The sequence below is a fragment of the Gadus chalcogrammus genome, chromosome 2, assembly GCF_026213295.1.
Source record: "Gadus chalcogrammus isolate NIFS_2021 chromosome 2, NIFS_Gcha_1.0, whole genome shotgun sequence".
NCBI lineage: Eukaryota > Metazoa > Chordata > Actinopteri > Gadiformes > Gadidae > Gadus > Gadus chalcogrammus.
The window spans coordinates 2,669,399-2,694,733 of NC_079413.1; the positions used below are offsets into that span (position 1 = coordinate 2,669,399).

At 45.5% G+C, this 25,335-nt stretch overlaps 3 protein-coding genes across 3 annotated transcripts; all 3 read right to left on the bottom strand.

Annotated features, from left to right (window-relative positions):
- Positions 1-435: 435 nt before the first annotated feature.
- Positions 436-6,058, bottom strand: cdk21 (cyclin-dependent kinase 21). The gene is made up of 8 exons (XM_056612270.1): positions 5,974-6,058; positions 5,434-5,676; positions 5,201-5,336; positions 4,783-4,950; positions 3,815-3,924; positions 2,444-2,494; positions 1,637-1,772; positions 436-1,096 (listed from the first exon to the last, which is right to left on the bottom strand). The coding sequence occupies exons 2-8, from the start codon at positions 5,658-5,660 to the stop codon at positions 1,025-1,027; spliced, it is 900 nt and encodes a 299-aa protein (XP_056468245.1). The 5' UTR covers positions 5,661-5,676; positions 5,974-6,058; the 3' UTR covers positions 436-1,024.
- Positions 6,059-6,222: 164 nt separating this feature from the next.
- On the bottom strand, positions 6,223-14,427 carry retsat.2 (retinol saturase, tandem duplicate 2). The gene is made up of 11 exons (XM_056612261.1): positions 14,188-14,427; positions 13,230-13,412; positions 12,605-12,846; positions 11,923-12,124; positions 11,336-11,533; positions 10,581-10,700; positions 10,005-10,143; positions 9,495-9,604; positions 9,028-9,197; positions 7,908-8,067; positions 6,223-7,405 (listed from the first exon to the last, which is right to left on the bottom strand). The coding sequence occupies exons 1-11, from the start codon at positions 14,345-14,347 to the stop codon at positions 7,263-7,265; spliced, it is 1,827 nt and encodes a 608-aa protein (XP_056468236.1). The 5' UTR covers positions 14,348-14,427; the 3' UTR covers positions 6,223-7,262.
- A 982-nt stretch (positions 14,428-15,409) lies between these two features.
- nmt1a (N-myristoyltransferase 1a) lies at positions 15,410-25,253 on the bottom strand. Its single transcript, XM_056612299.1, has 12 exons — positions 25,035-25,253; positions 23,657-23,759; positions 23,239-23,383; positions 22,430-22,548; positions 21,251-21,342; positions 20,780-20,896; positions 20,253-20,423; positions 19,925-20,033; positions 19,421-19,591; positions 17,047-17,211; positions 16,650-16,787; positions 15,410-16,318 (listed from the first exon to the last, which is right to left on the bottom strand). Exons 1-12 carry the CDS (start codon positions 25,136-25,138, stop codon positions 16,298-16,300), a joined length of 1,455 nt encoding a protein of 484 aa, XP_056468274.1. The 5' UTR covers positions 25,139-25,253; the 3' UTR covers positions 15,410-16,297.
- Positions 25,254-25,335: the final 82 nt, after the last annotated feature.

A 25,335-nucleotide genomic window follows, 5' to 3' on the forward strand; every position in this document is an offset into this window, starting at 1 on the left:
ATGGGTTTATTACCTGACATGGTTTATTCTAGTGTCAATGTCGCTGCGGCGACGTGTTGTGTTGTGCAGACACGTTGGTGGTGCAACACTGCTCCCATGTGTTCGAAAGAGATGGTCGCAAACTAAACTTCACACACTGATACTGCCCACCCTTTCAACGACCAGGGCACATATGTTGAAAGAGCAAACCCATGGTATGGCATGGCAATGAAAGTACCATTAAACCTGACAGGGTCAAAGATAAAAGCTTTTACCAGAGAGCATAGCGCGTCTACCGAAAATACCCGTTCGTATTTTCATATCAGTGCCTGCTGTCGGTATAGCAACAATTTAGGTATGTGCCGCTAAAGTAAAACACACAAATAGTGCTCTGATGTCAGCTAAATATTTCGTGTACATTAAAGCAAGGAGATCAAAATTACAAACAATGTTTATTTTCAAACAACAAACAATCCATACGTTAAACATTGAACAGTTAAAAACATTTAAGCTTATTGTGCAAGCAAAATAACAAATACTTTTTTTTTCATCTCATGCCAGTCTATAAATACATGCATGCTTTTAACTTACAGTGCAAATACTCTGTTGTTTTTATCTCATGTCAATCTGAGTGGATCTAAGGGTAATTTTGTAATTTATATTGAATCTCTTTGGGGGGGTAGCATGAATCCACTTATGCCAAATAACATAAACATATAACAGAGCTTATGTAGAAGCAGTCTGAAAACATACTTTCTGTGTGCTAAACTAAAGATGGAAAGAACTTTGTGCCATAACACCCATATCATCAAAAAACAGAGCAAACATTCCTGAGTTATTGGAATCCCACCTACTGTAGACTTCTTGACATTTCTACATGTCAGGATTGAGGTTGTAGTGGTGTTTCCATGAAGTGCAAATAAAAAGCTGCTTCTGCTAAAACAGAGTTTTGAGGATACAGGATGTCATGGCACAACATCATTTAGTAAACTGAAACATAAAAGGGGAAAACTAACAGAAAACCATTACTTTTCTTTTCTTCAGCTCACATCAGGAAGGGATGGGCCAAGGACTGAAAAGCTGAGATCCGATTGGTCGGTTTAAAAGCCAGACATTGCTGCAAGGGAAGCAACAGGAGAGCATTATTCGCCATGCATTGTTGTTATGAATATGAGACACATATTAATTAGTGCTGTCAAGCGATTAAAATATTTAATCGCGATTATTGCATTAATTTCATAGTTAACTCACGAGACATTTTTTTTTTATACTTTTTTTTTTCTCATTTTAATGCTCTTATCAACATGGAGAAGGGCATTGGCTTGCCTAGCGCAAATGTTTTTTTATTGATAACAACATTGCCATATACTGATCAAAACAGGACGATACAAAAAAAAGCCTATAGTGCAATAACCGATGAACATACAAACAGACTGACTTGAACATAGCAGTCAGGCTACTGCTTCTTTGTTTTGAGCCAAAGAAAAAAAAAAAAAACCTATAATAATAATTGCGTTAATCGCGCAATAAAAAAATTAAACGTTAAAATTGGTTTGCGTTAACGGCGTTAATAACGCGTTTAACTGACAGCACTAATATTAATTCATATTAATGGAGCCGGTGGTGGAGGATGAAGGAGGGGGGCCTCTATGCTTACAGCCAGGAGGTCGTTCTCCTCGGGCCCCAAGTTGGGCAGCAGCAGGGTGTCCTGGGGCCTCTTGGACCCCCAGGCGCTGGAGTAGGGGATGGGGGAGTCCTTAGGCCAGTCCTCCACACTCGGTATGCCGATCACCCTGAACGAACACACGCACACACATTTATGAGGCTTTAATAAAATCCCGGACGATTTTGAAATTCCGCCACACATTTTTTCGCCACACAAGTGTCTCAGAAAGAGGGCATGTCCGGGCAAAAGAGGACGTCTGGTTACCCGAGGTACGGGAAGCCCATTTGATTCCTACCTGTAACACTGTTAAATAGCGGCCCAAATTGGTGGGCGCTATCCTGGTCATTTCTCTGCGTGAGAAATACCAGGTGTGGCATGTGAGCGTGTGCATGGGTTGAATTGCGTGTGTCTCACGCTGAATGCGTGAGACTTGAGAGCCCTGTTACTGGTATATTATCCCGGGTGTTGACAGTCGCAGTTCAGCAAAAGAGGCGTAGAAGAAGAAGGGGGCCGGATGTTGACAGTAATGGTTGTGGAACTGTGCAGCGCCGTAAGACGAATGTATTAAATATGCAAATTTGATTGGACCGGACTGGATTTGTTACCCGATACAGTGGCGGGTGAAGTGACACAATTCACCCGCCACCATACAAATCCACCCGCAAATGGCGTGTGGCGGGTGTTAATTTCCATCCCTGGCACACACACAGGTGTTAGAATACTGTTGTACTTTAAGGGGAGAAATAAGACAAATCATACCTTTGCACGCATTTGAAGCCTAATGAAAAGAAAACTCACTCGAAGATCTTCTGGAGCTGCTGTATCTCGGTGGACCCCTTGAACAGCGGCCTGTAAAGAACACACCCCGTTAATCCCCCTTTCACTGTCCCTCCCCAAACTCTACAACCTCAGCCAGCAACACACGTCCCCTCACACACTGAGGGGCCCCTCACACTAGGGCCGCGGCCCCGTGCCCGAGCTCATTTGCATACTTAAGTCTAGAACGTTTGGCTAGTGTGACCACGCCATCCGTATTCCAGCACGGAACAGCCCCCTTGGCCACGGCACACTTGGGAGAGGTGTGCCGTGGCCAAAGTACAGATGCTAATGAGATGACGCGCGGATACGCAGCGTGAACTGGATGACGTATTCCTTGAGCGACCATTCTTTCTTTGAAGGTCCATGCCCTTCTTCCCCACAACAATCATTTTTAAACAATGGCGGCAAGCGGTTCACGAGTGGGTTTACGTTGGTGCGATAGTGAAGTCGAGTGTTTACTTGAAATTTGGGCCGACGACTGCATTCAGCCGCAGCTGGACACCATGCTTGGTGATGACGTATTTATCGTATTACGACGTGATGACGTATGTATGAAGGAGCAATCGTGCCCCGGCCACGGCCTTTGGGAGCAGTGTGACCACGGGCCAGCGGGGGGAGTGGGGAGGGGGGGAATCGTGCTGAATCTTCCTGCAGCACGGAACAGGCAAACGGCCCTAATAATAATAATAATAATTATACATTTAATTTAGAGGCGCCTTTCAAGACACCCAAGGTCACCTTACAGAGCATATAGTCAGCATAAATCGTTTAAAAAAAAGACAGTGTGGAAAAATAAATAAGTAAATAAATAAATAAATAAATAAATAAATATAATAAATAAAAAAATTAAAATAAAACAAAAACAAGACAAAACAAAACAAACAAACAATCAAAACAGTGATCAGTTAGACGTTGTGTGCGAGTTTGAACAGGTGAGTTTTGAGTTGTGACTTGAAGGTTGTAATGGTGTCTAGTGTGAGTGGCCCCTGAGTCTCTAACCAGTGGCCAGTACAACAGCTGTATAATATGGCCTAACATTCACCCATTCATGCACACATTCACCCACCGACGGCGGTGACGACCACGCAGGGCGACAGCCAGCGCGTCAGAAGCAGTAAGGCTGAGGTGCCTCGCTCAGGGACACCTCGACACTCGACAACGAACTAGAAACGTCTGGTTCCAGGCCAGCCCGCTCTGCCCCCTTTAACTTAAGCAGCTGACGTTTCCCTCTACGGTCTCAGGCCCGCATCACAGAAACAGGGCGTCTGAACTCCGGACGACCGCCAACGCCAGCTCTCGTTCAACGGGGCCGACCACCACGCCCTCCCACCAGCTCCCCAGAGGCCGTACTTGAGGAGGAAGAGTTCGGCGAGGATACAGCCGGCGCTCCAGATGTCCACCGATGACATATAGGTGGTGCCGAGTAGAACCTCCGGGGGCCGGTACCACAGAGTCACCACCTGCCAGGAGGGGGGTGCATGGGGAGGAGGGGGTGCAGGGGGAGGAGGCGGGTGCAGGGAGAGGAGGGGGGTGCAGGCAGAGGAGCGGTCAACATGCATTCAGTCTAGGGATGCACCGAATATTCGGCCACCAAACATGTTCGGCCGAAAATGGCCCAAAACATAATGTTCAGTTTCGGCCGAAGAAGTAACAAGGCCGAACATAATACACTGAACGTTTTTATTTATTTATTTATAAAAAATAAAATAAAAAAGTTTCTCATTTATTTAAAGGAACATTGTTCTTAAATTCTTGCTATTCTTGCTATTTATTAAATAAATATTTTGTATAAAATTTGTATTTGAATTTTTTTATAGAAAAGTAAGACAAAAAAGTTTACAAAGGACATTTAATTATTTGATTTATGCAATGGTGAAAAATTAAAGCAAAATTAATGAAGAACAGTAAAAGCCACATTCGGAATTCGGTTTCGGCCTTCCGCCAACTGTTTCAGTATATTCGGTTTCGGTTTCGGCCAAGAATTTTCATTTCGGTGCATCGCTAATTCAGTCACATCACCGACATACACCCTAACCCTGAAGAACAGGAAACAATGCCAGAAGGAAGCTTGAGACATTCCCAAGACGGAAGTCGTTGACAATAGAAGGGTTTCGAGGGAATGTCGGATTTATTAGCAAATGGTTCAGGTAAACAAACTCAAAACACTTTGTTACAATATTTTAACGGCTAAATTCAATATTTAACCGTTTAAATCGCTCGTAACATGCCATATGCAATGAATGCCTGAAATATGTCGAGATAAAGCTGACAGAGGGGTTAACACAAAGACACACACGCAGTCACAATGGATGACTTACCACAGGAGTCAGGGCCATGTTAAAGGCGTATGGGCGCGCCAGTCCAAAGTCTGCGATCTTAACCTCCCCGCGACTGCTGATGAGGATGTTGTCCGGCTTCAGGTCCCGGTGCACCACCAGGTTGCAGTGCAGGAAGTCCAGACCGAGCAGCAGCTGTGACATCACATCCTGTCGCGTACGCAAAGCCAATAGAAAGGGTTGATCACACAGGTGAGGTTCCCCAGTACGGGTTATATTTGGGTAATGACTGTAAACAAAAAGAACAAAGTTAACAAATCCTTCCTATTAAGTAATCTAGAAAGACACTTTTCAGAGTGAGGCGTTTGGTTCAAGGCCCAACGTCCCCAATATATATCTCATATTATCAGTTACTTATTATTAGATTTGATCTTAAATTGACCACATCTCTGGACTGCACCTTGATCGTGTCCATGCCCAGTCCTGAGCAGGGTGCCTTGGAGATGAATGAAGTGAGGTCCTGATCAACAAACTCAAATACCATCCCAAGCTCCATGCCTCCGCCCGCAATCAGTTTAGCAGATACGTCGAGCAATCTGGAAGTTAGGCGTCATTCAACGTTAGCATTGTGTGTTTCATAATATTATGAATATTTATGCATAAAAACACTTGTTAAAGGCTTTATAAACGTACTTTATTATGTTGGGTTGGTTGAAGCGGCCAAGCTTACGCAACAGCCCCACCTCGCGAATCATGAAGGGAGGGACACCGCCCGCGGGGTCTCCGGAGAAGTTCAACTTCTTGATCGCTACGAGGCGCTGTTCGGCACTGATCTCTCTGGCCTTGTACACCTTCCCATAGGCGCCTTCGCCTATTTCTGCAAGGAGCTCGTAGCTCCGATTTTCAGTGTGAAACGCCATGCTTACTCTGAATGCGCTATTATTTGAAAATAAAGACACGAGTTCGATGAGATCTTCACGTTTGATCTAAACAGCATGGAGCAGAACTTGGAATGTGAACTGTTAAAAGTTCTGTGTGAAAATAATCAGGCGTGGCCGCGTGGTTAATCTTTCCATCATCAACTTTCCAGCCCCCCAGTCGCCACCTGCACCGTTCGATTAGCTAATATAAGTTAGCGGGATGGCTAGCGAAAATATGTTTTGTTTAATAGAACAGCATTAACTTCACTTCTATACCATGTCCATGTGATGTGACGGTGCAATTAATATTTACCACTTGAGCACATTTGAGTCCCTGGATGCAGATGAGGTGGTGGTGACCTGAGACCCCAGGAAAAAAAGAACCTGTGTGTAACGGAAGCATGAAGAAAGTCGGAGGAAATCCCCCCCCCCCCCCCCCCCCCCAATTCTCTGCCCCAACTAATCAGAATCATCAGAATTCAAATTGTCCTTCCTTCCTTCCTTTCCGTGCTGTCCAGTCACGCACTGCATTGCTTGCAAAATATTGCTGGTAAAAAAAATAAACAAAAAACAATAATATTTAGGCATGGACGACTGTATATATTTTTTATTATTAAAGCTGATGATATCACACACCAATATCACTCACATTTTTCTGACCATGTTGGACAGAAATGATTAAAAACACATTATTGCAAATCTTTGATCTGTGACAGGTAGAGTAATGACACAAAAATTGTGTATGAATTGTTACACACCCCTTGTTATCAGGCCATATCAGTGCCAATATAAAAGTTACACTCAATCATAATGCATAAATTGATAATTGCACCTACACATGAAGCAGGCAACCCTTAGTATTGTCAAGCGTTCCTCTTTTCCATATTATCATAATGCATAGCTTTACATTATCAAATATATATAAAAAAACACAAAAGGCTTGCAAATGGTGAAGTGCATTGATAAATGACAGGAGACTTAAAGGACAGGGCAGGCTGGGCACAGAAACTCACAGCCTGAGCCCTGACATGAATAATAACTCCACCTAAACCCAACACCTTCATCCTACATTAACCCCTACACCCAACAGCCCCTGACCCTAAATCCATCCCCCTTATCTTGTCCCCAATGCTTCCCTTCAACCAGCCTTCTTTGCGCTCTGCGCGTTTCTTTTCAACGAACGCACCAGAAATAAGGCGGCTGTGAGCACGTGCTGTTCCCCTTCAGTCTCCCATTCATTACAGTATTATGGTCTGTTCTCCCATTCATTACAGTATTAAGGCCTTTCCCCTCTTCATTAATGTATTACAGTCCGTTCAACCTTTCATTACAGTATTATGGTCTGTTCTCCCATTCATTACAGTATTAAGGCCTTTTCCCTCTTCATTAAAGTAGCACAGTCCGTTCAACCTTTCATTACAGTATTATGGTCTGTTCTCCCATTCATTACATTATTAAGGCCTTTTCCCTCTTCATTAAAGTATCACAGTCCGTTCAACCTTTCATTACAGTATCATGGTCTGTTCTCTCATGCATTAGAGTATTATGGTCTGTTCCACCCTTCCTTACAGTGTTTGTAATAACAATGGGTGAGGTGGTTGGCTAGTCGTCCTTGACTTTGATGAGTTTAACCTTCTTGGCCAGACCGATGGCGTCCAGGTGCAGGTTTCGACCCAGGACCACCGAGCCGCAGGTCAGCGCCCCGGCCAGGGCGCCGGCGAAGCCGCACACAAACACATCCTGGCCTGCGCGTCGAGAACAAACAATGGTCACAGTGTGACGAACTAAATGCTTTCTTTTGTTAGCTTAAAAAGGAAAATCAAACGGCCTGTTTGAGCTAGCTCAAGCCTAGCTAGTCTAAAACTAGCCAGGCTTGAGCTAGACACGCTATCAAGCCTTCTGTTGAAGTCCCGGCCCGTACCATCTGCTGCATGTGGCATCCCCACTTGCACCAGAATTGTGTGGTTGTGTTTAATCTATATTTACATATTTTCTTACGTTTCCAAACTTTCTGCATTTCAGTCGAGATATGAATCGTCCATTTCACCATTTAAATATTTGATCAATGGATTTGACCATAACATCACTTTTCACCAGTTAAAATAGCGCTTTTACCTAAAAAAAATTGTACGCCATCCAAAAGACATACAATACGAGATGTATATTATAACAACCGATCAACCCAGGTCATGACTCAGCTAACCCTCACCACGGCCTGGCCGCCGTGTGGCGGTCAGGAAGACTGACCTGTCAGGTAGAGGTTCTTCAGCGGCGTCTGCGGTCTGATGGTGGCGTTCAGCTTAGCGCTGAAGCGCTCGATGCCGTGGTCGGCACCGTAGATCTCTCCCCTCGGCGCTCCGATGTAGTGGTTGTTCGTGACGGGTGTTCCGGCGTCGACGAACGCAATCTTTAAACGCACACAGAGGCAGGAAGTGATCATGAAGGTGCTAACTTAATAGTATAGTATTTTTTTTATGCTGATCTTAGAGGTCCATTGCAGGTGAAGGATAAGTACAAAACAAAAGTATAGACAAAGATCTTTTCTGAAGGAGCTATAATAGAACACAATAGTGTTCAGATACCAGGGGGGTATACCACGAACCTCGCTGAACATACCCAGGCTTTCTTGGGAAAACGTGGCTCGACAGAGACGCAACTCGCAATCAGAGTTAAATGGTACTACGACGCTTACTTTAGATTCAATTAGTTGAACCAGGTTTTCCGCTTTAGGTTCAACGCGCGTTCACATAAAAAGGGGCGTTTATCGCGTCATTTGACTCACCCTTATGCAAAATGAATTGAGCGAGAGCGGTGATTAGACTAAGCTGAAAACCTGCTCCTGACCAGGCTTGGTTGCGAGCATAAGTCACCATGGTGATACAGCGACGCTTAAAGAGATCGACTTTCGTGGTCCAGCTAACCCAGGCTTTGAGCTCAACATACCTCGCTAACCCTCTAATCAAGGTTCGTAGAACAGGCCCCTGGAGTAGGTCAAAGGGGAATCCAATGTCAAGTGAAATGGTTTGACTGAGCTGAGGACAGGTGAGCGTTATAGCCTAACAACCTGAATAGCGCGAACGCACCACGTGCACACACACACACACACACACACACATTTTCTCATAACCAGTGGGCGTATAAAAATGGCATAACAACAGTTGTGGCCAGTGGACAGCGTTCATCTTGTCCCTGGTGGTAGCAACATAACACTGCCCAAGGTTCCTCACTTTGTCCCTGGTGGTAATAACATAACGCTGCCCAAGGTTCCTCACTTTGTCCCTGGTGGTAATAACATAACGCAGCCCAAGGTTCGTCACTTTGTCCCTGGTGGTAATAACGTAACGCTTACCCTGACGCTAATGCTCACCTTGTCCCTGGTGATCTTGGGCATGACGTCCATCACAACGTCCAGGGCCGTGTCGATGAAGGTCTGCTTCAGGTCCTTGTAGTCGGGCCCCCGGTTGGCCACCTTGTCGTCCACCCACTCCTCGAACCACTCGTACTTGGCGAAGCTCACCAGACTCAGCGTGGACTTGCCTGGAGAATCGCAGGAGGACACAAGGAGGACAAACCGGGTTCAGCCAGGAGAACCACAAACAGAACTAAGAACGTCAAGAACCAGACACAACCAGGACAAACCGGGTTCAGCCAGGAGAACCACAAACGGAACCAAGAACGTCAAGAACCAGACACAACCAGGACAAACCAGGTTCACCTGGGGAATCACACACAGACAGAATCAGGAGCCACAAGAACCAGACCACAAAGATGCAGAAACATGACGACAAACCGGGTTCCCTTGGCATTGGGATGTGGGGGGGGGGGGGTCTGTACCTGGGGACCGCTCCTCCCAGGTGGGGTCTTTGGCCGACGGCGAGGCCAGGAAGAGGAGGGGAATCTTCCTCGCGGACTCCTCCCGCTCCCCCTTGGAGTATGCCTCCACCCTGAGATGGACAGGTTATACCGGTTAAACTGTCCCACGAGACACTCAAGAAAACGTGGACGCAGGCTTGGTCGGTTGGAGGAAGCACAGGTTTAACTGAATTGTAACTTTTGTCTCAGATGTTATATCATATTACATTTGATATATACTTTGTCTACTTTATGTATTTCATGCAACAGCCTCCGGCATGGAGATATAATTCTCAATAAGTCTATTACGTTTATAAACATGTTAATTACATTTATATAAATGAATCAGTGTTTGGTATGCAACGTTTTGCAAACACTGCGCAGTTACGGATGGCCGGTTGCATTCAATGTAAACCTAATATGCCTTTTTAGTGTATGGCATCATAATCCGCAAAGAATAAGAGGCGATTATGATGAGTCATGATGACTTACAGTTCGTCATAGTTGTTCTCTGCAAACACCCAGTAGTTCTGCGCGTCCAGGCCCAGTTCCTCCTTGGTTCCGTTGAGACCCAGGAAGATACTCAGGCCCCCCTCGCCGTTCTTCATCATGCCCAGCTGCTCCTGGATGGCTGTAACGTTCACATGGACAACAGGGGAGCTTCACAAAACGGAGCCATAGGAATTGAATGAATAAAGAAAATAATTATATAGGACATGGAGGATCGTTGGTGGGTCACTCGTCCCTGATACATACTTCTGGTTGGAAACTGCATCCCACCAGAAAGTAAATCATTTGTAAATAATAACCCGTTCAACCAGATTTGTGCTCGTCAGACTTTAGAATAACATCTAAAGTCTGTTAAGATGTTACACATCAGACTATAGATTAAAAGGTAAAATCGGTTCAACTGTAGATTAACATCCAGGGTCTGTTTAGATGTTACACAGCAGACTGTAGATTAACAGGTAAAGTCGGTTTGACTGTAGATTAACATCCGGGGTCTGTTTAGATGTTACAAATCAGACTGTAAATTTACATCTACAGTCTGCTTTGTGGGTCACTGACCTGGCATTGCCTGGAGCTCTTTGGGCAGCAGCTTCTGGTAGGTGTTGAAGATGCCGGCGTTGGAGATGATCATGGGGGCGTGGATGTGGACTTCCTCCTGCCCCTTCATCACGCTCACACCTGAAGCCAGGAGCAGGAACAGTGTGAGCACATCCTATCACATTCCGGGGCTTCTGCTAGACTTGGACTTTTGTTTTTCTGGCTGGGATTGGTAAAGTGGAACGTTTTACCAGTAAAGGGATAAGTTGAACGGGGACACAAGTATAACATATAAACAACATACTTGTAGTAATTATGAACTATATTTTTCCTGGTTCCCACTGGACTCTTTCGTGCTAAAGAATCCACTCCAAGTATTGCAAGACATTGTAGACTAAAAGTGACTTACAAATGTTATTATACAAATAATATTTATCATGAGCGACGGATCCATCCAGCAAGAAAGCTTGCATTCGTGTGTGTTTTTGTGTGAGTGAGTGAGTGAGTGAGTGAGTGAGTGAGTGAGTGGGTGGGTGAGTGAGTGAGTGAGTGAGTGAGTGAGTGAGTGAGTGAGTGAGTGAGTGAGTGAGTGAGTGAGTGAGTGAGTGAGTGAGTGAGTGAGTGAGTGAGTGAGTGAGTGAGTGAGTGAGTGAGTGAGTGAGTGAGTGAGTGAGTGAGTGAGTGAGTGAGTGAGTGAGTGAGTGAGTGAGTGAGTGAGTGAGTGGGTGAGTGGGTGAGTGAGTGAGTGAGTGAGTGAGTGAGTGTTCTCCACGCACCAAAGGCTTCGTTGGCCTTGTTGAACAGGATACGGTTGACGGGGGCCCGCACCAGAACAGCCCCGCCCGCCTTCTCTATGATGGGGATCATGTGGTAGGCGATCTCACTGGCCCCGCCCTTGGGGTACCAGGCGCCGTTCCAGTAGTGGCGGACCAGAAGGCTGTGCATGGAGAAGCTGGTGTCCTTTGGAATGTTTCCTGCCGAGGACAGCGGAGGACAGATGCTCAAAACCAAAAGACGAAAAAGTAAAAACAGACTACATTTATACAACGCTTTTCTAACCAGTGCCCACTCAAAAAGCTTTACAATTCTTGCGTAACATTGACCCATTATTGCCTCAAATTCACCCGTTATTGCCTTACATTCACACACCGATGACGGTGTCAACCATGCAAAGGCGGCAGCTCGTTTGGGTTAAGTTTCTCGCTCAGGGACACCTCGGGGATCGAACCAGCAACCTTCCGGTTACAAGTCCACCAGCTCTACTGAGACACTGCCACTCCAAAGACACACGCATAGAGAGACACACTGTTGTCCTCGACATGCAGGTACCCCAGTCGGGCACGCTGGGGGGAAATCGCCCTACCGTAGGTTCCAAAGATGTAGGCGAAGACCGCCCGGAGGTCCCTGTTCTCCGTCAGCTCGTTGACCACCTCCGTGAGGCTGCGGGACGACATTTTGAAGAAGAATGACAGGCGGTTGGCCAGGCCGGTGTACACCAGGAACTTGGCCACAGGGAGGGGGCAGATCTTAAGGAAGGCCAGCATCCAGATGCCTCTTCCTGCTTTCTGTGGGAAGAACAACAAACAGGCACACCGACGTTCATTTGATAGGCCAGGCACAATCAAATAGGACCCGAAGAGAACAATGTTGACATCATATTTTCCTCAAGGGCTGTTGATCCGCTGGTTCACACCAGCTAGTGGATGAAGTGAATCAAGGGCACAAGTGCACAAAACAAGACGTCATTCCAGTCCCGGCCTGGGAATCACACAAGATAGTAGAAATACATCTTCCCCCTCAAGGCTACAGAACTAGCATAAACAGCTGTGAATGAACTCTGCACCTCTGCATTGGATAGCACTGTGTGATAATCTCACAAGATTGTTGTTTACGACCTTGGAAAGTGTTCATCCAATGAACTTTGACTCATTACCTTTCCCCTTTCACACTTTTCTTTCTAGACGTCTTACTCTCGCATGTACTCCTTCACTCACTTGCATTTCATCAATATATAAAAAGAATAAGGCAAGAAACGCCTGCAGTACCTTGACCAGCCTCATGTACTCGTCGATGGCCTGGTCTTCGCCGGGGAAGAGACGCTTGAGCTCATCAGGGAAGCGGTCCTTCCCGCTGTAGATGGGGTACACCCGCCGGTTCTCCGGTGGCCCGAGCACCACCTGGTCAAAGGGGTTGTCCAGGGGTACCCACTGCAGCTGCCCGTTGGTCATCTGGTCCAGCATGCAGCGGAACGGCTTGTGCTCCAACAGATCGCCGATGTAGTGGATCCCTGAGGGGGAAGGAGACGCGGGAAGGGTGGGAAGGAAAGGTCAAGGTTAGACACGCAAACTGTCGCACGTTGGAGGGACATTCGTACGAGGTAGGTAGACAGTGAACAAATTCAATAATTCAATAATTTCAATCAGGCCAAATCATATGATTGGACAGGCTTATTGCAGGCCTGTGTGTGATAGACGGATACAAGCTTTTTCTTCTTTTTGTCAGAGCATCTGATTTGTGCTGTTGGGATATAGGTTTTCATTTTTGCTCATATATTGCTTCAACCAAAATGCTTCTCAAATAAATTACCTATTCCTTCTTCAAATAGACATTACAAACAAATTATAGTCACATGATGGCTGACATATGTAAAAAAAAAAAAAGTTATCTTACCAACGTCAAACTCGAAGCCTTTCTCGGTGAAGGTGTGGCAGCACCCGCCGGCCCGGTCGTGCTGCTCCAGAACCAGCACCTTCTTCCCCACTTTGGCGAGCAGCACACCCAGCCCGAGTCCACCGATCCCGCTGCCCACGATGATGACATCTAGATTGGCTGGTACTTTACTAGTCAGAAAACCTGGAATAAAAACCGTAAGACTGCATGAAATACTGTTGGATAGCCATTGCAAATATACAATTAAATACCGGTGTGTACCGGTGATACGCTGCTGCATATGTTCTGCAATATGCACGAGTTTGAAGCGTAGACAGGCATGCATGACAAAAACATAAATAAAACATAAAATCTCCCCCCAACCCCTTACCTTTTTATCAAAAGGTGCATTTGATTTGATTAGCATTTTACAGACCCATACAATGGATAGGGCGTTTAGTACGGACAATCACCGTTGCTTCTTTCCCCATAAAATGCTAATCTGATTTACCTTTGAGCATTTTCTATTATAGGCTACTTCGTAAAATGCTGTTTAAAATTAATGTTAGTATCAAGAAAAGAAAATTCGGTGTAACACCGGCCCGTAATGCAAATAATAATAATAAGCTGCTGATATCCAAGCACTATTAGTAATGCAAGTATCAAAGTAGTACTGCAAAACAGTACAACTCACTCAAATGTAGTACTACTCACTCAATGTAAATTACATATTATGTGAGCATCAAGGCAATATGATGTCCAAGCACTACCAATAGTAATACAAGTATCAAAGTATTACTCCAAAAGAGGAACGACTCACTCAAATGCAAACGTTAGTAACTTGCATGTCGCGGTATCGTTATGAAACGGAATATAAACTGGGAAATCTGAAAGGCGTGCAAGGATAATATTGAGTGGAGCAGGAAAGACGCAACTATGGTAAGAGACCACTGACAGCGTTATCACCACATCGGCTCACCTTGCTTCAGAACTTTCTTTTTCTCCTTCTTGTCGAAAACGATCGGTCTCACAGGTTCACGCGTGTCTACATCAAAGGGGTTGGGACCCGTGGGGCTAAAGACGTATTTCAGAAGAAATATGACTAAAGCGAGACAAATCAAAGCTATGGCGATCCACATGATTGAGGTTCGAGCACAGGGGCTGCCTTGCTCAATTTCCGTGGTGGAAGGGGCAAGGTCTGGTGACTGGTTCTGCTGAGCAGTGTTGCCAGATTGGGCCAGATCGGCCAATCAGCTCGCTTGGGCTGCGGTCGAGGAGCCAATGACAGTCGAGGTTACTGTTGAGACCACATGTGTGAGGGACGAGGTGAAAGGTCGAAACTGGATCTGTCAAAGGATTGTACATTATGTTACTTTCCCCACTTCACATTTACTTGACGCATGAAGTGTTTTTATAGACAATAGATATGCGGGATCACCAGATTGATTGGGTTGTGTTATATTTGAATGATCGGAGTGTATTAGAGTATTTAATATTCCAGCTTGTTAAGTTATTTGACTTCGACATAACGACCAAGTCACATGACTAAACAGCTTTGGAGCTAAACGCAAATTCCTACATATTAAAATTGTATCAGCCGAATAAATAACATTGAGGGTACAATACGTCAAACTCACTGCCTTCCAAACAAGTTTAATTTACTTTTTTCCATTATTTATTTACTCCGCTGTGACGTCGACGATCGCCCCTAGACCTTTAGCCACGCCCACCGACACACCTTACAGGTAAGAATGGTCGGGGGTTCGATGGTGCGTTTAGTGCTCTTCACTTGATGAAAAAAACATTAAAAACACCAAAACTTCACTACAAATTGAAAATGTACTTCATACATCGACAAACATGTTTTAATATTAATATAAAAAAGACCCCGAGAAACAATGAACCCCCCATGGGCATTAAAAAGGCCAACCGCACAGCAACAAATTTATTTGATTTCTTTGCTTAAAAAAGGAAAACAGATCCACCGAACGCACCTTCTTTCTTTTCCTGCGTTACATCCCCATTTGACCATCATTCTCTCCGAGCAACACTTGACATAGGAAACACTTTACCGGATTGTATTCGATACAAGCATCTGGTACCGACTTGATCATTGATTTCTGACCATGAACCAACTCGATCACGTCCAAACGGTCGGGCCAGTTCACGAGGACTCTGCTGAACAACTCATCCAATGAACGTCTTTTTCATCTTTTTATTTTCTTTCAAACACGGTTTCCGGTTAGTGTAGCAAGCTGTAGACTGTGGCATGAAAGTTAATACAAGTGTAAAGAAGTATTCCAAAGGATAAACGCCAGTACCAGCAGAAACACCTTATGCAGGTGGAGCCAAACTCAAAAGTACCCGTTAAAACAGACGCGTTCATGGCATCTCTGCATGGAAAAACCAGGGTAACCGAATCCCTGTCTCTTGCCCACTTTTGGTATTTTTTTTATTTATTTTTTTAAATCACATTTCTTTTTTTCATATATTTAAATCAGGTTGATTTTGTCTTCACCGCTAAAACTTAAGAATGACTTGTTTTTGTAATTCCATTTCAATGTAAAACACACGCACACTTCCAACCTTCCAAAACAAACTAAAACAATGAGTTATCGTGTGTACATGTTAGCGCATAATTTACCTGCTATGGTGGATTATATTATATACACATTTATTTTCTTGGATTCTCGTCAATACTCCGACGGTGGGCTGTTTGAGCTCGCCGCCTAACCTGCAAACTGTGTGTGTCTGAATCAGAGTGTGTTGGTACAATCACGCTTCCCCCATGTTATGCAGTCATCTGGGATGGTAACTACAATGGCTTCAGGTCCATGTGATGGAGGGTGGGAGGGTGGGTGGAGGACGACACCACCACCCCCACCCTCCCAGACCCTGCCTGGCAGCAGTAGTGCAGCTCAAAGTTCAGAAGGTCAAAAAGTAAAAACGGGTGTCGTTGCAAGGTGTTCCTCTCATGAACCGGGACGTCCCGTCGTCCCTCGTGTCCCGGGTGGTCAGTGCGTGGGCGTGGTCTCCTGGCCTATCGGTGACGCTCGTTGGGGACCGCAAACGAGGAGGGGCGGGGCTTGTCACTGGAGCACCAAGCCAACCTGTTAGGGAGGGGGGGGAGGGGTGTTAGGATGTCATCACATCACGTCCTATCGATTCAAACTCACTCCAGCCTGCCGAGGTGACAGTGCACGAAACGTTAGTGTGTGTGCAATGTGTGCGTGCGTGCAACGTGTTTGTTTGCGTGTTTGTGTGTGCAATGTGTTTGTTTGCGTCAGCGCAATGTGTTTGTGTGTGCGTGAGGGAAATGGTTCATTTGAAGTTTGTCTCGAATTATAAAAAATACGAAAAAAAAAAAAATACATATCAGAAAAAGCCTTCATCAATGGCCCAAAGAAAAAAATAAGCGGCAAAAACTAAAAGCCACAGTACCTTTTCCGAGCCCATACTGGGACACTTCCAGTTGTACAGGTAATACTGGAGGTTTCCATCACCGATCCCGAACTTGAGCTTCTCCAGGAAAGTCTTGTTCTCCATCAGATCCAGTGCGTTAAAGACATCAAACCCTTTCTGCAACGCACCACAGAGACCCCCAATCACAGGCAGGTCAACAAATACTAATCTCAATTGTTAGAAACAATGCAATGACTACTATGAAATATTGAATTCAACACACACACACACACACACACACACACACACACACACACACACACACACACACACACACACACACACACACACACACACACACACACACACACACACACACACACACACACACACACACACACACACACACACACACACACGAGGAGGAGCTGCTCACCGTTTTGGCCAGGATGAGTGCGTCGGACATGAGGTCCAGCAGAGAGGTGGTAGTGTGCACGTTGTAGTAGGAGTAGGCCGCCTTCAGGCTGTGGTGCACCGGGTGGTTCATTATGGTGGAGGGCAGTGTGTAGAAACTCACAAAGTCTGTCACCTTGCCTTCCGTCTGTCCCCCGAGAGAGAAAGAGGAGGTTATTACTAGGGATGCACCGAAATAAATTCTTGGCCGAAACCGAAACCGGATATACTGAAACAGTCGGCCGAAAGCCGAAACCGAATACCGAATGTGGCTTCTGCTGCTTTAATCTTTCACCATTGCATAAATCTAACAATTAAATGTCCTTTATAAGCTTTTTTGTCTTGCTTTCCAATAAAAAAAAATATCAATTACAAATTTGATACAAAATATTTATTTAATACTGAACGTTTTCTTACATTCCAGCAGACCGTATAGCAAGAATTTAAGAACAATGTACCTTTAAATAAATGAGTAAAACAATTTTATTTTATTTTATTTTTTAATCAAAAATAAAAATGAATTATTTTCGGCCTTTTTACTCCTTCGGCCGAAACCGAACTTTATGTTTTGGGCCATTTTCGGCCAAACATTATCGGTGGCCGAATATTCGGTGCAACCCCAGTTATTACATTACGTAATACGTTTTATATAACCACGTCACCACAGCTGCCAACTATGATTAGATATTAGTTACTTTGGGCAATAAGGTAATTCATGTCGTTTTTCAGTCGAAATTTCATATTCTTCCACGGAGCTTTGAGCATATTTTGTTTTGCGTTGTCACGGTAACATCCAGTCGATAGTTGTTCAAATATCAACAGAAGCATAAGTATTATGTTCCCAGAAAAAGTTTCTAAACGAAAAATAAAGGGGGAGGGAGAGAGAATAGATTCCGAGCACCATATCAACGTCCTCCTTTTTGAAACCAAGTCTCGTTTACGAGCTTGGTCACCGCCAACAACACGACCGCAGCAAGCCCATAATAAGGAAAGCACTGACGACCAGGTCTTCTTTAGAGTGAGTAACGATTAGTTTGTTTTTGCAAAGAACCGTCATGCATTTCCCCATCCACTTTGTTTGGAACACCCTGCGGCCGCACAGAAACACCCATGTTCAACCTTTGACTACGTAGATATCGTTTTCCTGATAACTCCATGTCTCTAGGCTGAAGACTGTTCACATAGAGGCTGCGGCAAAGAGGCAAACGAGTTCATTTCTTAAAAAAAACGATAACATAATGTTGATTCTGTACGCGGATGAAACATCATAAGACTGTCTAATGATGGTATAATGATTGACTGTCTTCTTCCATTTTGTATCGGTTTCCCTTTAAGCCATCTATTTTTGTTGCCATAAAAAGGAATCATTATGGGTTGTGTTTTTCTATAGCCAATCCAATAACCCGATCCTACATCTGTGATTGCGGTGATAAATGGTATTTAAGTAGCTGCTTCCATTGATTGTCCCAGCACTGGTTCTGAATGCAAGTTTGTCAGCAGATATCTGCCTTGATCAAATTACTTTGCAACACTTGCAGAATATTAGACGATAAAAGACGGCCAGAAAAGGTGTACATCAACCCTTTTTGAGATGAATATGAAATGGACTGAATGTTACTGGCAACACTATACCCACGATACTGAGGAAAATTAATCACTGGGGAGTAAGCACATGTAGTTTTGACCTCCCGGAAAAGGAGATTAAAAAGGAGATTTCCCTGTAAAATGTATAGTGCAACCCAAGAGAGAGCCCCATATCAGTAGGCCATTAGAGACGCAAGCTGGGATGTTGAAATGGCAATAAGGACATTATAGACTTAAGAGTAGGGATTTTAAATCCATTAACACTACCACCACCACCACCACCACCACCACCCCTGGAGCCTCAGATCTGATCTGAACAGAGCTTCAGATCCATGCACCGGAAGGCTGACGTTAGGGCCGGGCGATTAATCAAATTTTGATCGCGATTTCGATATATCATACGACCACAACATTAACATAATCAAGTTTTTCGATATATACATGTACACATCGAAAAGCTTGATTATGTTAATACATATATATATTTTTTTATTATTATTTTTTATAAAAAGGGCCGAACAGCTGGATACATATCTGTATATTATTTTAGATTGGATCATTTTCTTTTTGACCATTTTGTGTATTTTTTTAAGGCGAAATTTCAAAGTTCTCAGTTACAGATAAAATTATCTGAGCGACACGCTGAATAAATACTAATTCTTCTCAAACTGCAAAGTAATCGTTTGAATAACCGTGATTTCAATAACGACCAAAATAATCGTGATTATGATTTTTGCCATAAAGGAGCGGCGCGGGCTGACGTCGGAGCTCACCTCCACCACGTAGGTGTGGATGATGTTCTCCTGGGGCACCAGGAAGTGGGCCACCTCCTCCTCGTTCAGCACGGGGGCCAGGTGGAACTGGGCCAGGTACTCCCCCAGGAGGCGGTGAACCGCCGCCACGTCCTTCCTGGTCATCGGCCGCAGCCCCGGGGTCTTGGGGGCCTGGCGGGGGTCGGAGGTTAAAAGGTCAAAGGGTCAGAGAGTGACAACAAAGAGCCAGGTCCCACCTGCCAGACCCCCCCCCCCCCCTGGGTCTGACAGGGAAGGAGGGGCTTGATGATGCGATACGTTAAAGGGGACATGTTGTACCACCAGGTGTGACTGCGTCGAACGTCTAGGTGGACACGCCCACCTCTGATGTCAGAAGCTGCACATTTTCAAAACTAAATCACACTCACACCTGGTAGTATAATATGTCCCATTTAAAGGGGGGGGAGGGTGACCGATGTGATGACGAGGTCACTATAGTACACACTAAAGTATGACCCTATCTACCTCAGGCAGTCGGTACAGCTTCATGGTGCGCTGCATGGTCATGTTGCGGCTCAGGTGGGAGAACTTGATCTCGATCAGCTTGCGGGGGTTCAGCGAGCGATGCCAGTACCTACACACCGAAGAAAAAAGGGAATTATTTAAAAAGAAAATGCAGGAAAATATTTTACATTCCAAAAACTTAAAAAACATGGTGATCCTATTTTTTTTTAAATACAACGCATACTAAATTGACATATTTGAATGAAGCAGTTGTCAAAACATCCGACATGATCCAGTGACTGAGGTCATACAATGGGAAGGATAAAGTGAGAGGGTGGGTCTGCCCTACCTGCAGGTGCCCACCGGTTTGGGCAGCACCACTCCGGCCGTGTAGGCGGCCTGGAAGAAGCCCTGCTGGTTGACCCGTCTGGTGATCTCTCGGATCAGGACCGGAGCCACTCTTTTAGAGCGGAGCTTCTTGTGAACGCACAGATAATTTATTTCCACCATTTCCTTCACCCTAAAATGGGTAAAAAAACAAAGAACACAAATTAATGACATTATCAGATCATATTAAGCTCCAGAACAAATCACAAATGTTTGGAACATCTCGTTTTCATTTTCCAAGGGGAGCAGACCAAAATGCCTCTAGACGCGGTTGGTAATACCCACAGGCTAGCAACTTGGAGACCATTCAATAATTTCATTCAGGCCTAATCAAATATGAAATAAAATCGGCTAATCCCTCTCCAAACGGATATTCTGAACAAACTAGTTACATGACGGCTTGCATAAGTTCAGCACAGAATGTAACCCTGGTCCACTTCAAAATGACAAAAAAAAAAGAAAAAACTGGATCAGAGGTAGTTCACTCACACGTCGTAGATGCGGATGTTGGCCGGGATGGCACTGATGAAGCCCACCAGCTTCTGATTGGAGATGACTCTCACACCGCAGTGCCACTGAGGCAGCCAACCGGGGGGGCGCAGCGACCTGAGGCCAGAACACAGCGCATGAAGGAATCATACAAGGCACACGCACACACACCTCAACACACACGCACACCTCAACTGACACACACACCTCAACAAACCCCCCCACACCCTGACACACAATCCCCCACACACACACACAACCCCCACCCCCCCCCCACACACACACACACACACACCCCCCACACACACACACACCTCAACAAACCCACCCACACCCTGACACACAACCCCACCCACACACACACACGCACACACACCTCAACAAACCCACCCACACCCACTTTTTATCCATCCATCCATCAATTAATTGGATGAACAATGACATTACAGAAGTCGGACGCAGAACCGTTACCAAAGCAGGAAGTCGGGCGAGTAGTCAAAGCGGAACATGTTGTCATCGTCCTCCACGTAGTTCTCGTTGAGAAGCGTGTAGAGCTCCTTCAGCTGCGTTTACAGGATGGAGAGCGACGGAGAAGAAACAGGAAACGTCGTTAGAAGGCAAGGTACGGGGGGCGATTTGCATCAATTCCGTTCAGCCTTAAAGGCGCAGTGTGTAGGACTTTGATGCATCTAGGGGTGAGGTTGCAGATCGCAACCAACTCAATACCACCCCACACCCCCCCCCTGCACCTCTCCCTTTCCCACGACGCAGCAGAAGCTACAGTGGCCTGTAAGGGGTCAGTACTTCCATAACGACGTCATCGTCTACGACAGCAACGAGTAGCCGAGTGTCAAATGATGCGGCTCCTTGATAGATCTATAAATTGTATTTTCGTTATTCTGTCTGAAATGCTGTAAATCATAGCTTACAAGTAAATTAGCGATTAAGATAAAGACGCGTCCTCTCTTTAGCCATTTGTCTGTTCTCGGCTACTGTAGCAAAATGGCGGCCTCCTTGGAAGAGGACCCGTCCCTATGTGGATATAACGGGCTTATTCGACAGTAACGAAAAAAAAAAACGGGATTATACACCAATTCAAAAAGAGGTACTTATGAATATTTAATCCATGTCCGTTATGCTAGTTGCCACTAAATTCTCCACACTGCATCTTTAAGTCCCAAACTGATTAAAATGTGAACTGTGACGTCTGTTTAAACATCAGAGAGGGGCTCCATCAGCTACGCACATTGGCCTTTGCATCTGCTCGACGTGCGTGCTTCCCCACCACACCTCAGCGGTTATTCTTGCTTTGAACAAATATGCTTTGTATGAATTTCCGAATAGAAAGAGTGCACACACAAGAACACACAGTCTATGGTTTCCCCTTTTGGCTCTGTTTGAACTAGGCCTAAGTTTTCATTCCGACACCAAATAAATCTTTATGAAAAAAGTTTTATGAAACCCCATCCAAAAACCTCTAAACCCTACAGCAATCATAACAGACCCATCCCTGAATCAAGTGAACTGCTTCACCCTCAAAAACAAGTTTCTGTCTCGAGCTACGGACACGGGCCAAATCAATAAACAAAGAAAAGGATCCCAAGGCAGATACATAGCAGTGTCATGCAGGTGTTTGAACGTAGACTTTACCACTGCAGGGTCGCCCAGATCCAGAGCATCCCAGCAGAAGCCCTGGGGCAGTGTGTAGGGCTCCTCGCGGATGTTGTCCTTGTCCGGTTCAATGGAGCCGTGCGATGTCACCACCTCGCCTGGCAGGGGAAGAGGAGGACACTTTAAGGCCCAATCCCATTTCTACCACTTACCCCTTCCCCCTTGTTTTCAAGGGGGAAGGGGAAGGGGTAAGGGGTAACCCTAGTTTAACGCATGGTGAACGTCCGCAAAACCGAAGATGATGTTAGAGGCAACTCTGGCTTCATGCTGCGCTCGTCGTCAGAGTTCTAAGCCTCGTCGGCCGTTATCCCTTACATGTTACACTGAACATTTATTACACAAAAAAGCCTTGCAAGTTGTCTGATTGCAGTCAATTAACACATTGCAAATAGCCTGTGGGTCTCATTCATTTTTGTGTTTCTCCCCCAAACCCTCCGTCAAAAAAAAGTCTGCCTTTTTACTATCACGGACATGATCCTAATCCGAACCGTATCCGAAACCGAGGCCCAAAACGGTTATCTGAACCGAACCGTGGACACACTGATCCGTTTCACCACTAGTAGACACACAGGCCTATTCCACGTCATTGAAGATGATTACAACACAGGGCCCAATTTCTATATTGGACGGTTAAACTCTGAAAGTTAAAAAAAACGACCCATTTACATTTGCATATTATGCCCATGTGCTCCTTTGTACATGTACACGTATTATGCAAATAAAGCCGCAACCTTTTCAAGCAAACAAATCAAACCCGTTCCCCACTGGGGCCGTGTGACGGGCCTCACCTAGCTTGGGCACTGGCTGTGTGTCCCAGAACTGGTAGCTCCTCCTGCTGGCCTCCTCCATGGTCTTGGCAGGGCCCTGGCCTACTGAGAACAACTCGATGGCCTTCTGGATCTCCTGGAGTTTGTCGGCGGGCAGAGAATTTACCTGAAAAAAAGGTAAATCCAGGCGTCAGGAGGATGGATAAATCAAATCGACTGCCCCACACAACAGGTAAAGTGAACAACATTGGTGTGTCCCCCCCCCCCCCCCAGAGGTAGCTTTGGAATTGCAAAGAATGAGCCGTCACTCTGGTTTTCCAGAACCCCCCCCCCCCTCTGAGCCACAAAAGAGGATGAAAAACAAAAGGAAGGCTGAGCCGGGGGAAAAAAAAACGGATGGAGGCTTCTGCATCGGCCGTTCCTCTATTTGACCACGTACTTTGGCGATGGGGTCCTGTGCTTCCTCTGTTGCAGCAGACTTCTTCTTCCTCTGCTTCCTTTTCTTCTTCTTGGCCCCGGTGTCATCACCCAGACCCTTGTCCCTGATGAGACGATAGCAAAATACAGGAGAGCCAGTCTCTAGTTCATCTCGCAGGTTATGTATTGATTTGTAGGGCATGTTTTTTTTATACAATATGAGGAATGAAACAAAATACAAAAAGGCACATTGCAAGCAGATCTGTTGGAACGTCTGGATAAATATCTAGGTCTAGATATACAGACCAAACCCCCTTGACCTTATAAAGCCATACTACTTAGTTAGTAGGCCATAGAGACGCCACACTCACTAAACTACCTCCCCTCGTGGACTGAGGAAGATTGTACGCTTAAAGGGAGTAATCTCATTAGGACTGGGTAATGGACGCCTCTTGTACCCATAAGACAGATGGTGAATCACATGAGAGCAGGGCAAGAGTGCACCAGACAAGAGCCTGTGACAGAACCACTAAATTAATCGTTCTGCATGTTTCAATGTCGACAGACAAACACTGTTTTATAAACACATTGCGTTAAGCAGAAGCAAGCATCGCATAAAAAACGTCTACAGCCAACTCTGCGTTCTCCGTTTTCACTACAGTACAGCCTTAAAATAACCCACTTCAAAAGCAGAAACCCAGAGGCTCAATCCGGCCTGCTTTCGATTAACTGTTCTCAATGTCTTGCGGGTGTAGTAGTAGTAGTAATCGGGATTGTAAAGATCGTATTGTATCGATTGTATATCGTTTTGTAAGTAGGAGAAATGGGGACGAGCAGCAGATGGGCGAACGGTGACCACAGAGATGACACAAAGCTGCTGGTGACACTAGCAGACACACACTCAGACAATGGACATCTGACAGCCTGCAGGGTGTGTGTGTGTGTGTGTGTGCGTGGAGGCTACAGGTCACGTTTTCATTGAGCTCCTCTGAGAGGATAGACTCATATGCCATCGATGACATGTCCGTTTCATTGAACGCGTAAATATTTTCTTCAAACAGTGGGAAGCCCTAATTCGCGTTCGGGTTGTGAGAAGGATTGGGCTTTAGCCATCCTTCGCTTTAGCCCCTCGACTGTCAGAAGCGAGATAAAAATTGACAGCGAGGGCCCGCCCAAACCAGGAAGTGAATACGTTCCCTTCCAATCATATCGCGCCAAAGCAGTAGTGCCTACCACTCGGACCAATAAGGTGCAGCCGAGTGGGCGGGACGGTTTCCATCGGGCACTCGGCTCCTTGTAGAGCTAGCACGCCTAGGGTTTAGCTGCTACACATTTAGAAAATGCGTGCAACACGGCGGAATATTTTCTAATGTTTTCAAACGACTCGAACGTGTCCTCACCCATCGTCAAAATGGTGGTCTTCGTTTTCACAATCGCTGCAATGCCCGTGGTCTTCTAAATCTTCTTTCTCCGGCATTGGTGCTGTCTCATTCTCATCCGCCATCTTCAACCAGGAAGTGAAGGAGCGCCTTCTTCTTCTCCTCCTTCTACAGTTTGAACGACGGGGGGTGCGGCCGCTGTCCGTGCATTACCGCCCCCTTCTGCAAAGAGCGCCTCACTCTGTAGCCTTCACTGCAAACTGGTTTACTTTATAAACGTGAATAATATATACCAGCCTTGTTAAAAAGGTCTTCCATCACG